This window comes from Pagrus major, chromosome 16 (assembly GCF_040436345.1).
Source record: "Pagrus major chromosome 16, Pma_NU_1.0".
Classification (NCBI taxonomy): Eukaryota; Metazoa; Chordata; class Actinopteri; order Spariformes; family Sparidae; genus Pagrus; species Pagrus major.
In genome coordinates, this window is record NC_133230.1 from 8,115,821 (window position 1) to 8,134,436 (window position 18,616).

The window sequence follows — 18,616 nt, forward strand, 5'->3', positions numbered from 1 at the left end:
ATCTTTTTATACTAGCCAAAGAACCAATGACTTATCAGCCCAATATTGGGACGTGTATATTATTGACTTTTTATTGGCATCAGTGAGATTCTAAAAAATCTGACATGATGAAGCCTACAGGAAGGCGAAGGCATCATCGAAGTTGCAATCCTGAGGGGAAGTTGCTGAGATGTTTCACTCAAAACTATAAATGTGGAATTACCAAAGTCATTAAGAGTCATCGTCCGTGAACCATGAATGCTGCTGAAATACTACCGTTCTGCTCGCTAGCATGGCTAATAAGTGATTGACTATGTGGGATGATTTGTGCTCTTCTTTCACTGGATAAAGAAGCGTAAATGTGTCAGAAAACACTTTAAATACTCAGTCCATTCATACTAGACAGTTCTTATCTTTAAGCCCGCAGGACATCCAGATCTGTGTCATGCCACATATTCATTCATCACATTTCACAAAGAGGAAATTCAACCAAAAGTAAAGAGACCTGCTTTAAACAAAAAAAAGGCTTCGTTCATGATATCAAACATCTAAAATCTTGTCCTGTGGCATTTTTGATTTTTAATAAAGGACGAGTTAAGTGTCATGTGTCCGACAGCACTGTCATTTCCTGGGCAAGGACAGCCCTGGCTGTTGACTGTTGGACCCGCGGGCGAAACAGCTCACTCCGTTCTCAATGGAAGTCATTCACACACGAGAGCACAACATTTAATCTGCATCTATTGTGCTGCTCCAGATGACCTGGACCCTGAATGCACCACGTAATCCATGTTTGCTCTGTTATAGCAGTTCATTCTGTTTACCAGAGTTAATGACCTGTGTGAGGTTTAACTGTGACCGCTGCTGGAGTAAATACACAGCAAATGGCTTTTCTTCCATGCCATTTCGGGCCACCAAGAGTCTGCCACTGCGGTCGGTTTGATCATATCCTAACTGCTCCACAGTCCCGAAGAAGTCCTTTGCAGTCCATTCTTCTCCAGTCCTGTACCTTCAGACAGCTGTTCATATGAGGAAGCAAACCCCTTTCATTCGGGTTAACTTTAGCTGATGTCTATATAAAGTCATCACAGTCCCGGACACTTCTTTTTTTTCTTTAGCCCACGAGGAAGGCCCCAAAGTAGCTCGCCCTCCCGTCCATCTCCATGGTGCTGGCATTGCTGACAGTGATGAAGAGGCGGTCAGCAGGCTGAAGGAAGGCAGTACCGGCCTGATGCAGGGAGAAGAGACCAGGCTCCTGCCCCCGAGGCCAGCAGGCGCTCCGGGACGATTTCATCAGCAGGATGGGCACGGGGTAGGAACTCATCTGTGGGCCACATATCACATATCAAAACAAAGCTTTACATATTAGCACATAACATTGATTTGTTGTAGCTTTATTCTTACTTTTGGTGTGTTTAAGGACATTTGAGGTTTGAGAGTCATCAAAAAATCATTAGCCACAAAAAACACGTCTGACACGTGTCTTCTGTTGAAAAGACAGCACGCTTTTTTATTAGAAATGCACTATATTTGGGCCCCGAATAATCAGCCATTTGTTGGTATCTGTAAAATTAAAGCCGTTAAATAGAGCGGATAAATTGCGTTTCATTGACTTGATAGGCGCAGCATTGACACTCTCCGACACAGAAGCTTCACAGTTGGTTTGCAACCGCCGATGACCACAGACCAAAAAGAAGAAGCACGTTGTTGTCCTGCTCATGACGTCAAACTGCTGCCACAGTGGACTAGAGAGCCAAACGTGTCGTCGCTCATGGGGACATTTTTTACAGGAAAACAACACAATTGCAATTTGCAATCCATGTTCTACTAGGGTTTGGAGAGGAGGGAAAAATTTTCTTCTTTTTAAAGGGTTATCTTATTGGTGTCAGCTTTAAGAAACAGGTAATTATGCTTAAATATGCATCCCTACTTTATATTGTGAATTAAATCCATTGAAACTATGTGTCTATGTTGTTTCTTGCCTCACCTTCTTATAGATATACTGGACAAGCTGTGCTCCTTCCTCCTCCCTTGCCTCCCCGTCCGTCTCCCCCGTGGAGGGCAGTCTGAAGTAGGTCTGGCCGTAGATGTAGTAAAGGCCTGCTCTGGGCACCAGCAGCTCTCCTCCCCTCAGCTCCATGTTCTGCAGGAAGGACAGACCTCTCTGGCCCTCCCACGCTCTGACTCGCTCGCCCAGGTATCCCCTGCTGCTCCGTGAGCCTATGAGAGCATATAAAATACACGCAAATGAGCAGAAACACACACATAAACGCAACAATAAAGGTCATTCGCCCGCTTCAAGGGTGGAGTGTTGACTGAGTATCAACAGCCACTGCTTTTCAAATAAGAAACAAATGTTAAAGAGACACTCAGTCTGTAAATAAAGCTCACAGATGTGCTGACAGACCACTGGCTTTTGACCACAGTCTTAATAGGCACCAGAAGGAACAAATGTTATTAAGCTGTCCTGAGGTATGTACAGCCAACCTTCTAGTTTTATGGCATTCGGGAAATATATTCCTCATTGACAAAGAAATACAGATTGTTTGTTTGTCAAAAAATGTCTCATCCCCTGGTCGTCAAATACTGGCGTTTTGAGTTAGCGTCCTACTCAAGCTGCCGACCCAAAGCATCAGTATTTGACCATCTTGGGATGAGACTCAAAAAACAACCGTTTTCCCAGGAAGTTACAATGTGTTGCTTTAAAAAATAATAATAATCTCCAAAAATAGATGGGCACTGTAGTTTTACGCACACTTTGCTCATACAGGATTATATGGTGAATTTGTTGGGGACTATTTTCTGCAGCGGATTAATACACAGTTGGTGCTCTAGTGAGTAAAAGGATGGTGAGTGAGAGCTAATGCACACATTTTTTCATAATGAAGGAACATAGTGCAGCAGTGTGGTGTGTTAATGATAGTATTTGGTAGGGATGCATGATATATACTGGGCCAATACTGGGAAATGTATATTATTGGCTATTTATCTGTACTGTATGACCAACAGTGGAGCTCTATGGCACAGATGAATAAGATATATCGAGCTTTGCATGGACAGTATTGAGAGTAGATCAGGACATTACTGGTTAAGGTCATTCAATCAGGTTTATTTACTATAAGAAATACATTACCTTACTCTATCTAATCTAATAAAGCTAATATGGGAGGTCATGTGGCTTGGGCACCACTTGGCGGCGCATTGGCCTGCTGAGTCGTCCTCCTGAATTGACACTTGTATCAAATATTTTGTCATTGTAATCAGTAAACTCTCTGATTTTGTTGATCTGTTGTGTACACGCGACATCTATCGCATGAGGGAACCCTCCTCTGTGGCTCTTCCTGAGGTTTTTTTCCATTTATTCATCCCTGCTACGAGGGTTTTTTGGGGGGGAGCTGTTCCTTACATGAAGCAAGGGGTGTAAGGACGGAGGGTGTTGTTCACTGTACAATGTGATTTCTGATTTTGGGCTTTATAAATAAAATTTAACCTGACTTGACTTGTGGAATTAAGAAAAACTTTGACTTTGGCGTCCCCTACTGGTAGCATTAAAAAACACACTGTGGAAAACATCCCTCCTCCTTCCTGCAGACCTCCCAGGGGAGATGAATGGTCTGAGGGCAGCACAAACACTGCACTAATTACATTCAACAATTTTAAAATATAATGGGCTTCAACTGGAGTGAAACTAAATGTATTTGTAACTTGCTCAACCAAATGAAAAATAAAAGCTAAACACAGCTTGCAACTAATTATAATGGTTGAACAACCTTGTGATGTTGCTGCAATTACAGTAACTTGATTTAATGACTTGTGCTGGAATGCTTTTTCCTCCTTATTACAGATGTGTGCCTCCCAGCATCTGGGGATAAAACAAACATCTTCTGAGTAACAAAAGTTTAAGACTTTCACACTCCTGAAATTTCCGAAGATACGGTAAATGTTTGTTTAATATCGGGACGAAAAAGCAACTGAGACCTGCTGACAGACAGGACAACTGAAGGACGGAGCAGCTGCACGTCAGCAGGTCCTGACAAACATGCAGGTCTGAGAGAAGCCCTGAAGCACATTCCTCACCTCTGCCCTCTGGAAAGGTGCAGGTGGAGCCTCACAGCAGTCGCAGGCGTCTTGAGTATTCTGATTATCCTGCGTCCAAGATGTCTTGAACTGACTCTATGGCGTACATGCAACATGTTTTATTTCTGTCCTCACCCTCTGCTGTTGGAGGCTCCGTGGATGAACTGACGCCGGTCACATGGGCGGCGACTTTAGGAAGAGGGACCCCTCGGACCCCAGGGTCCAGGACAGGCAGCACTCCTGTCAGCTTATCTGTAAAAGTACACACAAGACGTTTTTTAGCAGAAAAAGACATACTCGTTCTGATTAGTAATACTTGATAGTCAATGGAGGCATTGTTCTCACCTCTCATAGCCGTGGATATCTCCTTCTGGAATCTGTCAGCCATCGTCTGAAGAAGAAGTAGGAGGAGGAGTGAACAGGCAGCAAGGCAAAGTAACTTATCCTCTTCAGTTAGGGCTATTACGATATCTTTCCATCTTTAAATCTAAAAACAACCACAGTAATCCACCTGGGACCTAGCCATCATTCGGTCCCCTCTCCGGGTCAACAAATATGTCATCCAGTGACCTGCAATAGCAGTATTCCCTTTTGGGCGAGTCACTATTGTTTAGCAGTGATGTAGAGTGACATCATTTTCCCTAATTCAATCAGATGTGCCTGGGTAACTGTGTGTAATGTCATAAAAAATATAATTATTAAGTCTAATTTCTGAAAATGCTGCAACATTGTGGACAGAATACGTACTGGGTGCACATACAGTCCTGTAAAAAAGCGACCACTGGTGTCTTAAATATATGGAACACAAATTAAAATTAGATTAAGAAATAAATCAAAAACCTTCTCTATGTGGTAGTGGAGCTGTTGCGTGACTTGCCAGCAGGGGTCGCTCTTCTTGTCCTCTGCTGAATCTTCCGACATAGAGAGCAGATTTGCGTTAATCAGACAGGAAACGCTGCTCCGGGAGAAACTCTCCTGCATCTGTCGACAGAAAGGAAGTAAAACACACAATGCAAACCAATTATTGTTTTATTTTTTCTTGATAAAATCTTGATGCCAATCTGATTTCTCTATAAAATGTCATAAACAATGCCAGTTATATCAGCTCAGATATTCAGATTGATAGTAATTGTTCTATATGTGGAAGAAAAGCAGCAATGTCCTGTCTCCTGTCAGTCAACTTATGGTTTCATGCAGTGGCAGACTCAGGCTGTCTGAGGGGAGAAAGGTGAGAGGGCACCAGCTGCATGTTGTGTGGTACCAATGTGCAGAAAGTCATGATGCATTCAGGGTGAAATGGTTCCTTTTCTTGGGTTTTGGGCAACTTATATAGCAGAGCATCGTATATTCTGCATTTTAAACAGCATTTTCTGCACTTTTGCCGTAAACCAGCCTGTCCTCATGAGACAAAAGAGCATATAGATAGACCGTGAAAGCAGCTTATTACGTCCCATATTCAAGTTTCTTGTTAGGCGACGACCTCTAGTGGCTATAGTTATTATTACGTCAGCAAAGGAGGAAGTCACATGAATAGGGAGGAGGTAGTGGACGGATGGTTGGGTCAAACAAGCACGGGACTTTCACTCAGGAGGCTGCTGATTGTGTCCAGTGTGAAAAGTCAGCAGTGACTTATTTTCATTTATTAATTCAGTTAAGGTACAGCACGTCGATATGTAACTCAAGTCATGTACGTAAAGTAGGTACATTCGTAACTGAAGTTGCAGAAGTAACACAGTAGAAGTAGGTCAAACCAAGTAGTTTTAGTGGCTGAATGAGTACGATGAAGCCTGTCACCAACCAGTCATTAATCTGCTTAAGTATGAGGATGTGTTGGACTACTTGTGTTAGCTCTACAACATACAACACACAGTATCGGCATATAAGTAGACAAGCATACATCAATATGAAAATGTTTGAGAGATTATAATGCAGAAAAAGTTTCTTGGCGTCATTTACGATCATTAAATCCCAAGAAAGTTACCATTTCAGTCAATTAGGCCTCCAACACATCTTTGTCACAACTACATTTGAAGGATCATTGCAAAGAATGCCTACAATGACCAATATATATGAATGTTTACTCCCTAATATCAGTAGCAGCATCGCAAATGCAAAGCAGCCTGTGTTAATGTGCAATTATCTCTGTTGAGGGAGTCGTTTCGCTGTCACTCAGCCAATCAGAGCTCAGCACCGGATCTATCAGCTTTTATCTGCTTGTCATAATATCTGCTCAAAGTCTGAAACATGTTGCTTTAGGGTGTCACAGCCTCCCCAGTCCCAAATAGACTCATTTCCTGCCTTTGTGTTCTGTTATCTACTCTGCCAACTTTCTCCTGTCTCATTGTCCGGCCTTAGAATGACACAAATTCTTGTATAACTGGGACTTTAACCTCAAATACACTATTTAAAAATAGGATTCCTGCAAAAGGAAATACTCAGAGGAACAAAAAAAGTGGGTATTAAGGTTTTACCAGACCTCCTTTAGTTTTATATTGATTGCATATTGATATCTGGGTTGATAAATAGAGTATTAGGGTATCTTTAAAGTCATATGGAAACTCTTGAAAGATGTAATCCCTGTAAAACAAATGGTGGATCAGCATGAAGCTCTGAAGCTCATCTGTCATCTGTAAAATATGGGTCACACCCGGTCATCTGGCGGTCAGCTTGATGCTGTCATCTGTTGGATGAAGGGGTGAGAAGACAAAACGCACATCTTACCGTGTTCAGGACTCTGTTGAAGTACATGAAGCTGACGGCGACCGCGATGGTCTGCAGGAGGATCGCAGAGAGTGTGATGAGCCCCAGACACTGGAGAGAGACAGGAATGGCCATATCACAGCGTGAGGACGGCAACCCAAAATAAGTTCCGAGCAGGGAGGAAAGCGCTTCCAGCAGGGGAGGACAAGTCAGATCAAGCTCTGCTGCATTTCTGCTGTGGAGGAAGAGACGGGGGGGGAGGACGAGGGGGGAGAGAGGGAGGCAAACAGGGCTGCAGTTTGAGGGTAGGTGGAGCAGAAAGGGAGAGAAAGACAGAGGAGGTATGGAGGATTACAACAGCCTCAATAAGTCACTGTTAGCAGACTGAAATGAGCTGAGAGCTGCATGCTGCGCTGCACAGCCAACTTCATGACGCGTTCACGTACCGTCGGAAATGTGCAAACTTTGAGTTCAGTGCACAGGTACAACCAGTGGTGGAGTGTAACTGAGTACATTTACTCAAGTACTGCACTGAAGGACAGTTTTGAAGTACTTGTATTTCGCTTGAGTAATTCTATGTTTCTGTTACTCCATTACATTTTGGAGGCAAATATTGTACTTTTCCTTATTTATTTGATACATTTAGTAACTAGTTACTTTGCAGATTGCATGCTGCATCAGAGACAGAGAAGCACACTTTTAAGTAAAATGTATTTTATTGACAATCTGCAAGAAACAAAATAATACTGATTTGGAAAATCTGAAAAATGCTAGAGCCGATAATTGGACTATTATCAGTCGACCCAAAGCATAAACATATAGGTAGATATGTATAATTTACTTTTACTTGTACTTTTACTTCTACTACTACATTCAATATCAAATGCCTTAATACGTGTTACTCAAGTAGAAATCATATGGGTGATTTTTGCTTTTACCAAAGTAATATAACACAATATCTTTATTTTTACTGAAGTATGACTTTTTTTTTTTTAATTATTTTTTTGGCCTTTGTATGGCTTTAATGATAGGACAGCTTCAGAAATGACAGGAAACAAGATGAGAGAGAGAGGGGGTGACACGCAGCATAGGCCCCGAGGCTGGGACTCAAACCCAGGGCCGCTGCAGCAAGGACAAAGCCTCTGTACATGGGACACCCACTCTACCAACTGAGCTAATGGGCTCCTTGAAGTGTGACTTTTGACTCCTTTTTACTCCTTTTAACAACCTAAACAAGAGGCTAATACTATTAATAAAGACCATGTGGGCTGTCCGAGTGTGACATTAGAAAAACAGATGAGCACACTGGGGGACTCCCTCTACAGTGGTCCAATGTGCAAGAAAATATGATGCAACAAGTGTTTCACCATGGATGCAGCGTTACTCTCTGGAGTAGCCGCAGCCCTTTTTATTTGTATTATTGGACAGCCGGAGTCTGGGGAGGACAAGCAAACTGCACACAGAAGGGCCAGTAATCAAACCCAGGACCTTCTTGTTGTGAGGCAACAGTGCTTAACACCCAACAGCTTGATGTCATTTCTGAAAGTTTTAAGCAAAATGAAGCTTTTATTATATTATTTCGTTTACTCCTTTCTGTGGTTGAAAGTAACTTTGCTCCAGCTACATTCCAATGTTGCAACATCAAACACAGTTTGCCTTCATTTACTGATTACTTCCTGCCAGAAAAACTTCACTGCATTATACATCTTTACAACTGCTGGTCTCTAAATTTGGAGCCCCCGAAGGCAGCGTAAAATAACTGTTGGTTGATTTTAAGGAGAGCGTGGCGGCCCTGGAAACAATCAGTGGCTAAAAGTGATGTGTTTTATTAAGATATTTGGTCGTATGTCTGTATTTTTGTCTGTCTACTTTCACTAAACATTTTCACAGTTGTCTTTATAAGACTCATACGTTCTCTTCCAGCTGCAGCTAAAGCACTTCAAATACTGCTGCAGGTAGCACATAATCAGCATCTGAAAGTAAGATGAAAAAAGCCAATTTTTCCTTCTCTTTCCGGCTATTGTGCAGTGATCTGAGTGAATGCTGGCCGATTAGTGCCAAATGACCCGCCATTGTTAGTGGTTCAGTGTAACTCTAAGTAGTATTTGTCACAGGGGAGTCATTCAATCTGCAGAACTTAACCTTGAGTGGTGGTTCCTTTACTTTCATTCCTTTACCTCTAACCCCTGCTCCATTGTCAGTGTACGGAAGTGAATTAGATGTGCTGGACCCTCCCGTGTGAAACATATTCCCCCTGGCTCATGTAGTGTTCACACAGGTTGGAAGCGCTGCACTGGATCAAACTGAAAAAATGTTGGGAGTGAGAACAACAGCTGAGGAAAAAGAAGTATTTAGTTTGTTTCCGTCACTGATTAGAATCTGAAAACGCGGAAGAGAAAGATAAGAAGTTCCTGCCGTCCCTTAAGCGAGCAAATTCCCAGGCTTGTCAGAGACAAGTAGCGGGGAAGGTGAGTAATATGTGAAGACTGTCAGGCCTGAGGCAGGGAAGATGACACCCTGAGAGACATGCCTGTCTACAGTCCCATGGTGAAAAGCCAGAGAGAGAGAGAGAGAGATTTTGGAAGTATTGCAGAAATTATTGTTATTCATCTAAAACCATTTTTATCATCATCTTTCCTATCATGTTAGTTATTTCCTTGTCTTAAGTTCAATCAGTCAGCGACCTTTGACCTTTGACCTCTGTCCAACATGTCCACATGCAGCAGGCTCTGACTGGCTTTAATCCTCGTTTTGAAGCTTAAAGCAATAGTTTGACATTTTGAGAAATTTCCCTTTCTTGCCAAGCGTTCAATGAGCAGATTTAGCTCTTCTTGCAAGCCCAGTCCTGCCTGCCTGTGATTGGTTGGCTTCATTGGCAACATTCACTATGTTTCACTCAAACTGTTAACTCACACAGTAGCTCTGGTTATTCCTGTTTTCCTTGCGGTTCTGATTCAGTGGTTTATAAACTGTAGTTTCCTGGGTAAACACACCGACCCCTTTAGCCACGGGGGTCGGATTGTTTACTGGGGATACTACAGCTCACGTAACGCTGTATGAGCTCCACTGCTGGCTGTTGGTTTTACAAACCAACCACGGAAAAGGCACAGGCACAATCTATTAACACCAGACAGCCAGTGTTAGGAAATAACATGCTAGCTAGCTAATTCTTATCTCTTTTGTGGTCTATTTAAACAGTTAATTCGTCGCGGCCCACTGACCTCCCTCCCTGCCTCTCGTTGCCCAGTGGACTACCAGGGCCACGAACGTCTGTCAGAATTATTCAGTTTTGTCGACAGGAAGACGGCACCTATGAGTTGAACTTCACAGCTTTTCTTGCCTTGTCTCGTCAAAATGCTTAATGAAAGTAATTAGCAATGAAAACTAACAAAGAACATTAAATACAAAATGTGAATATGTTGAATTGCTATTGCTGCAAAAATACAGACAACAAATAGGTTCAAAACCTGGTTTTATTTCATAAAAATCTTACTGTTTACAAGCGTCAATTTACAACAAAAGTTGTCTCATGACACTTTTCAATTCAAAATTCAAAACCCTGAAACTGGAACATAACTTTGGTTAACACCAAAATCATCACTGTGTGAAAACTCGCAGCATGGTGCGACTCTCAAACCCAAAAATCTGAAATCAGTTATGAGAACAGTTGGAAACATAAAGGCTCGCAGAGAAACACTGGAAAATTAAAGCAGTTTTCCACTGAAGCGAAGAGCTAGAATAATTTCCAGAAGACACACAATGGCTTTAGAGGACGGATCATGCACCATCCGCCCTTTTCTGTCCTCCACTCCCCTTTTCCCTCCCTAAAGTCATGGAATCTCCCTAAATTCCCATCTGAGCACGACAGCTGTTCATTGTCTCATTTATGAAACAAAGACTCGTGCTTAAAATTGCTACAGCAGCACAATGCACACAGACAGTTGCCAGTGACTTAGCGTGTTGGTGGAAGGGTGGTTCCCTGATAGGAAGCAAGTGTATGTGAATGTGGGAGTGTAGAAACTGAGACAAAGCACACAGGTTAATATTTACATAACACAAGCCTCCATTTCTATCCAGTTAATCCAGCACTGATCTATAAATACTGTTTAAGATGGTTAGACTGAGGTTAGGATTAGAAGTACATTCAGGAATGCAGTTATGAATATTATTATCGGGGTTATTTTTGATCGGTGTTATGAAAGGATGTGTTCAATGACCTCCAAATATAAAATACACAGGGGTTATGTGCAGAATAAAAGAAAAATATATATAGGGTGACAAGTATCTGACATGTAGACGAACAACTCATGATTTGAGTGTTTCACTATGGGATTTTGGTCTCAATGTGTCAGCTCAAGACCAAAGAAGGTCCATGTTGTTCCCAGTCCACTAGAGGGGGTTGTTGCATTGATTATTGGTGCTGCTGGATATATTCACCCATAAACGCTCTCCCCAGTAAAGCAAGTCTGATCTGGGAAAATGATTGAAAGCCGGTGCAGATCTCGCTATTGTGTGTTTAATTTTTTAGTCCCCATCTACTTCAGTTGGTTAGGAGAATCCTGCAACGCTGTTTTGCTCCAGAAATGTTTTGTGGACTATGAAACGTCACCTGACTTTCCATCCACATTGTCAAGTGGCCCTCACTCTTGTGAGGTTTAAACTGCAGCTTCCCCACACTTGAAAAGGCAGCTTGCTCCAGAAGATTGGACTGGAATTCACTCAATGACCAAGATTCAGCTTTCTTTCTTTTCTTTCTTTTATTTGAAAGTTGCCAAGGCCAATAACAGGTGAAAAACCTTAAACACAAACACAAATAGAAGGTCAAGAAAAATGTAACCCAAGAATCCATAATCAATCAACATAACCCAAAATCAACTACTTAATTTTTAAGGTACTAGAAATCAATCTTGAAAATAAGTGAAAAGTACCCATACTTAAACCCCCAAAATGAATTAAATACATTTAAAGCACTATCTAATGATGATTTTAACCTTACAAACTTTGTCAGCGTTTAACTCCTGTAAATACACACATCATTCTTTATCAAATTACTTTTAGCTTGAATACTTTTTAAAAATACACCACCGTATTAACTGTGCTTTCAACCCACATGATATTAAATATATAACATTTTAACCTGAATTTCATCACATAATTATTTCACAGCCCACAACCCCAATGCAAGCAGCACAGACACTTAACTGAAAGCTCACCGGCTCCTTCGTCCTTCTCTGAACCAAGCTTTAGTCCTGCAGTCTCCTTTTCCCCCGAGACTCTCCAACCATTTCTCTCACACACTGCTCACACCTCATTGTCCTGTGAGTGAGTGCCTCCAAACCCCCTGATTTCCAGATTGTCTTCACCTGGTGCCCTCAATCAGCTGCCTTCAGGCTTGGAGACATACCCAAACCTGATGCACTCAGGCAGAGATGGGAGCTGCCTGCAGCTCAACTTAACACACATAATGACAGATTTTTTTTCATTTTTGGGTCAACTTTTCTTCAAAGATATTTGGTGTTTTTTTTTTGTATTTCAGTTCAAAATTAGTTTGTCATTTTTTTTTACAAACTTTGTACTTTTGTACTAACTTTTGTAAATGTTGCAGCTGAAACAGACTCAAATACAGATGCAGATGAGTTAAGCAATGAACAACATGCCCTGTCCCACGCATTCCTTTAATCATCATTTTTATGCATGATGAGCATTGCTTCTTATGACCCACTGCGGCTGAATGCTACCCTGTGTTGCCATCATATCGAGCAACAACAACAACAAGGTATAAAGAAGGCATCCTGCGAAACATGAATGTCACTTATGAGGCAGATCGAGCAAAAGCAGGTTCAATTCAAACATGAAAAGTAAAAGTTACAACATAATGTTTGACACATTTGATGGTGAATATCACTGCATCTGGAAATATACTTTGTTTTTGCAAATAAACAGAACAATTTATGTTTCATGAGAATGACTTCTTGGTTTTTTATTGACACCCTTCATTTGTTTTTTCTTAAATCACAACAATGGGCAGAGCAGAGACATAAAGGGGAATCTGAATCCCACATGAAATGTTTAAAAGACATTAAAATGAAATTTAAAAGTAAAATTATATCATCTGAAGCCCTTGCAGAGTACCAGTTTAAATACATACATCTCAGAGGCGAGTGTTGCCCCTCAGACATCCTCCATGTTGCTGTGAAAACAACAACGTGGTTCAGTACACGTAGACATCCGACAAAAACTTAAATAGCCAACTAATTTTGACAACTTCAGTGATTCATTTATGCTCCACAGGTACCACTTTTCAGGCATTTACATCCCAAAACATTGTTAAGATACACAAAATATCAAACACAATGTGAAAGACAAATGGAATGAAACTTAAGGAAGTAGTGCAATAAGATTGTCAAGTGCCAGCGTCATGCGTCAGGGAAGACATCACCTTCTTGTGTTGCACGGGTTACAAGATGGGAGATTGCTACATTTATGTGAGCTGTCAAACATACAAAGTGTCCAGAAGAAATGTAATGAATTCCCCATTTATAAAAGTAATCAAAGGATATTCTTCTTATATATTATTTCTTTCTTCCTACAACAAGAGTCTACAGCCGTGCTTGCAGCTCCTTCAGGCTGTACTTAGGCACAGCGGTGCTTTTGCGCTAAATGCTAACATCTGCATGCTAACATGCAACACGGAAAACGCTGATGCTAAGCAGATAATGTTTCCTTATGTTCACCATCTTAGTTAGGCGTGTTAGCTTGCAAACATTTGCTAATTAGCACAGCTGGGGCAGATGGGAATGTTACTAGTTCTGCAGGTATTTGGTCACATTATTAATCAGTAATTTACCTGATTATGGTGCTGGATGAAAAGTAAAGGGATCACCACAGCTATCACAGATGAATCTGAGGTGACCATGAACACGTGTTTGCCAAATCTGATGACAATCCATCAAGTAGATGTTAAGATATTCAACCAAAACCCCAAACGGGTGGTTCTGGAGGGAGAAGTCATGGGATAACTCAAGTCATCAGGGGTTATCCTCTGGGCGACATGACCATCTGTACAAGATTTCATGGTAATCCATCCAGACAGACGTTGAGATGTTACAGTGGTACGACTGACAAACAGGCTGACATTGGCATCCACTATTGGTGTGAACACTGAAACAGTGAACACTGTTGGAATTTCCAGGGTTGCACTTTGTTTTTGTGTTCTTTCACCACTGGTTATACAATGATTTCTGTGTGAGGCGTCATGATAAAATGTTCTGGGTTACATAAAAACTGTGCCACCACTAACGTGAACCTATGATCGGGGGTGTCTAATTCACGATTATCCGACTTTTATTTTAAAAGTATAAAATCGATTGCAATCCTTGTGACATACGCTGCTCATGTGTTGGTGGGGCGGATGAATCGGTGCACTGATGTGGTTTTCTCCCAGAGGAAGCAGCTGATTAGTTTATCCATTAATGGAGAGCTTGTGGCTGTGAAGCGCTTATGTGGATCTATGAAGTATTTTTGTTGGCTGGTAACAGTGTTTGCCCTTCTGCTGTTCAGACCTTAAGAATCCTCTAATTATCATGTAAACTTTATATGCACCAAGGTGGTGTGTGTGTATCTGCAGGTACACGAGGGGCCCTGAGCTTAGATCTTATATTCTTATACAAAGAGCAGATGTACAAGCCCTTAGCGAGTCTGTGGTTCATAAAGCAAGGGCAGTGAAACACACACATGCACGCACCCGTACAACCAAACACAATTTCACCCCCTTGCACACGCACTCCTACAAGTTGTTCTTGAGCCAGTTGACGTAGCCCCTGATTGCCCTCTTCCCCATTTCAAACTCAAAGGGCCAGGCTATGAAGCTGAAAGCCCCGTGGAAGCCATCCTCATAGTGGTCGCTGGTAACTGTGACACCTGCGTCCTGTAAGCGCCGTGCGTACATCAGGCCGTCGTCCCTCAACACGTCGTTTTCGCACGTTAGGATATACGCCCGAGGGCTCTTAGCCAAAACCTCTGCTCCTGCTAAAAGTGGCGATGCCCTCACGTCCAGCAGCCCCGGCACCTCCTTCGCTAACCCCTGCGCACCTTTTTCCACAATCAGAGGCTTATAGCTCTTCTTGTATTTCGGGGCCAGGAGGACGCTCCAGTCTAGCCGCGCCCTCAGCTCTGGGGTGATGTCAGAGCTGTGGTTGTTTGCAATCAGCTGGGGCTGCAGGGAGAGGTCAGCGCCGAGGTACTGCAGCCAGAAGCGGACCATGAGGGGCCGGTAGAGGACGGGGATGTATTGGTTCTGCAAGTAGGAGGGCGTGTTGAAGTCCAGAGCCTGGAGCACCGGGTAGATCAACGCCTGGACGCTGAATTTCACACTCATGGTGTCATCTAATGCAATCTGGGAAAATATAAAAGGAACATAAGTAAATACATTATTACGCACATTCATAAAGGAGAAGGCTTCTGTACGTACCTCCTGAGCGACCGCAGCAGCCAGGTTTCCTCCGGCACTGTCACCGGCCACAGCCACACGCTCAGGGTCGATTGCATAGCTGGCCAGGACCTCTGGGGACAGGAAGTGCTTGGCAGTAGCGAGGCAGTCTAAGTAGGGCACTGGGAAGTGCACCTCTGGATACAGACGATACCTGCACAGATATCAGTTACAAATGATAATTTACCTGAGGACTAGAAAGCTTTGGGGCGTATGATTGTAAGAAGATCAGAGATGTTGCATAATAATGTTGAAACGGATTAGTGTTGCAGGTGGAGAAGCACTTACTCAACAGAGACCACAACAGTGTTGAGTTCATCCGACACCATCCGGTTGATTGTATCATACGACCCCTTTTCTGAGGAAGTAAGAGAAAGATGAAGGAAAAGTTAAGCCTAAGGCAACTTTTAACGGTCTCAGTTTAATATCCATGCCTCCCTACTCACTGGCACTGCCGAGGGCCCAGCCTCCCCCGTGGTAATACATCACCCCCCTCCTCAGATGACCCTCCCCTCCTGCCGGGGGCTCGTACACGGTGACCGGGATGCCGGCAAAAGTGGTGTCGCTGACTTTCACCCGGGCATGACCCCTCCGCCCGACTCGGAACCGAGCGCCACGTGCATCATGTCCTCGAAGCCGTCCGTGCACGACCTGATCGACTTGATGTAGTGGTCAAAGCCCAGCCATGCCTTCAAAGAGGCCTGAAGACAGTGAAGGGAGGGGAGAGATATCAAAACTTCACCTGGAGAATATTTTCTCAGGACAAAAGTGAGAGATTTAAGGCGTATTTAGAAAACAGAGTGGAGAGAACAGGAGAAAGACAAAGAGACACATCAGTCAGATACAGTGCAGGAGGACAGAGGTGACTGAGTGAGACAGTTATGTCTCAATTCTCCAACAAGACATGAACACAGTGCGTCTGCCCTTCTCCCCACAAACATCTCAGACTGTCGCAAGTGTTCAACCAAGGTCAGCAGACGCAGCTGCTTGGCACAGTTGTGGCCAGTTACTCAATCACTTATTCAGAACTAACTGTTGTATAATAATTTATTTTTTTAATAGTTTTTGTTTCAGTGTTTTTCCACCTATATTTATTCTGTATGCTACATGTTCTTGTGCTGCTTTTTTCAACAATAAAGTTGTATTTGAGTGTAAAATATACATATATATGTATATATAATATATAGTGAGTATCAAAACATCTTTGCTATATTTATAATACATGAAAACATGATGTTGTGCAAGATGCTGCAGAAAAGAGAAAAAGTGCAATTTTAGCTTCCTCTTCTTGAAACTAGAGGCTGTTGGCACTATTGTGTTACATCATAACACATTTTAACTAATATATAATCATTAACAGACCAATCTGCTATCAGGATTTCTATTAATCTTATCTAAATTGATTTATTCCACTTCATATCTGGAAAGGAAAGGCTCAGTTAAATATGAGGTGACATATACAAACACTATCTGCTTCTGAACATTAGCCTGCAGCCAGTGTGGCAATAGCTGATCTCATTTCTCTTCACCTACAGTGCAATTTCACATAAAGTAGAACAAGGGTGAAGGTTAAGAGTTGATTGTCCTCAACACAGGCCCAGAATAACCCCAGCCCCCCCCCCCCATGCAACAGATTAGCACCAGAGAGACAGCGTGACAGTTTCCAAATCAAACTGTTAAAGCTCTTTCACGAAGTTTGTACATTTCTCGCAGGCTCTTACTAATGAGCCTGAGTGGGTACAAGCATGAATAGGCACTCTATGACCATGACAGCACATGATGTCGAGGGTGTGATGTGCCTCAGATCTTTGCCTTTCGGCTCTGCGTGTCATTTTACTTTATAAAAATACTCAACTTTAAAGGAGCACTATGAGAAGTATCAGAATTTTTATATTTACAATATTAATGAGGTAATAATACAAACTCAAAAATATTGATTTCTTACATAACTGCATAAACAAGCTGTTCTCAGAGGTAAACACTGTTTGAAGCTAGGAAGGTGGCAGGGTCCGCCACATATATGTGCACCTTCGAATGATGCAATAACTGTCTCAAGGCACTAAAGTTGGGCATTTCAGTGTTAATTTTCATTTAGCTCATGGCTTATGTAGGTAGGGGTCAAAGTACATGTCTGCCAGGCTAGGTGTGTTACTGTGTTGTAGGTGAAGAGGCGTGTCTTGTACCACTGCCACTTCAGTAGCTGATCATGCACTACATGCAGCTAAACATTTTATTATTATTATTATTACCATTATTTACTGCTATCAGCAACACTTGTTTTGATTGAGCTTAAAGGGTAAAGATGTTGTGCAGGTTTCATCACAATCACACCTGCTCCATCACAGCACCTGTACCAGAATGTATCCTCAAATAATAATAATAATAATAATAATAATAATAATAATAATAGCAAATAAAACATCTACTCTCTCACCAGGTGCATCGTTGTCCGGAACACAGCATCCAGCATCATCAACTTCCACGGCTGCTGGATGGAGTCAGGCAGCGGGATGTAAACATAATAAGCCACCGCCACCGTTAGTGACACTGTAAGAACAGCCGGCAGCAGCCTCATCTTGTCTCTTCAGAGGACGACCTGTCAGACAGACAGACAGCAGACAGACAGAAGGACCCGGACTGACTCTGCGGGAGGCGGCTGACACTCTCTGGTTTGTCACTGGAGGGACTGTGACAGCAAATCAGGCTCCAGAGTTACAATTAAGCGCTGGCTGAAACACTTCCGCTGAGAAACTTCAAAATAAAACCTTAAATAATAATAATTATTATTATAATATCAAAATTAGCAATACAATATTAAATACTTGTGGCGGAACTGGCAGTAAAATGCTCACATGCCAGCCCAACCTACATAAAAATATAAACAAAAAACATGTAAATCTAGGGGGGATGCCCAGTGTCCGCTACTTGGACAATAAATCAATAAACAAATGCCTCTTTTGGGTATACTAAACAAATGTGCTCCTAAAAGCCCCAGGGAAATAACATGTCAAACTGAGGGTGTGTAGGGGCTTGGGTTTCAAGGGGTTCCCGAATAAACACAGTTTCCTCACTAGAAAGATGCCAAGAAAACACAATAGGGCCTAAACGGACCAGAGTTTCTGGCTGGCAATCTAAGTGGACTGAGCTTCTCAATGGGTCAGGGACAGATTCAGACTGAGGGTGAGAGCCGACTGTGTGCCATTCCCCACCTCTTTTAAGCCTTCACAAAAAGGGTGTCATCACACCATAATTGGCTGGGAGGGAAATGCCCCAAGCTGCTTCCACTCCTCAATCAGGAGTCAGTGTCCCCACCCTGCACACAGGTGATCTGAATCCCCTGCAATTAGTCTTGAGGGATTTTGGAAAATCAGCCCA

At 42.5% G+C, this 18,616-nt stretch overlaps 2 protein-coding genes across 2 annotated transcripts; both read right to left on the reverse strand.

The window, feature by feature from the left end:
• Positions 1-57: 57 nt before the first annotated feature.
• On the reverse strand, positions 58-7,048 carry LOC141010881 (tumor necrosis factor ligand superfamily member 10-like). The gene is made up of 6 exons (XM_073484021.1): positions 6,775-7,048; positions 4,894-5,034; positions 4,399-4,444; positions 4,189-4,305; positions 1,964-2,196; positions 58-1,300 (listed from the first exon to the last, which is right to left on the reverse strand). The coding sequence occupies exons 1-6, from the start codon at positions 6,886-6,888 to the stop codon at positions 1,091-1,093; spliced, it is 861 nt and encodes a 286-aa protein (XP_073340122.1). The 5' UTR covers positions 6,889-7,048; the 3' UTR covers positions 58-1,090.
• A 5,653-nt stretch (positions 7,049-12,701) lies between these two features.
• Positions 12,702-17,899, reverse strand: nceh1a (neutral cholesterol ester hydrolase 1a). The gene is given in 6 exon segments (XM_073483083.1): positions 12,702-15,148; positions 15,224-15,395; positions 15,530-15,599; positions 15,688-15,816; positions 15,819-15,942; positions 17,676-17,899. Coding segments are annotated over 6 exon segments (1,245 nt in total). The 5' UTR covers positions 17,817-17,899; the 3' UTR covers positions 12,702-14,539.
• Between the last annotated feature and the right edge of the window lie 717 nt (positions 17,900-18,616).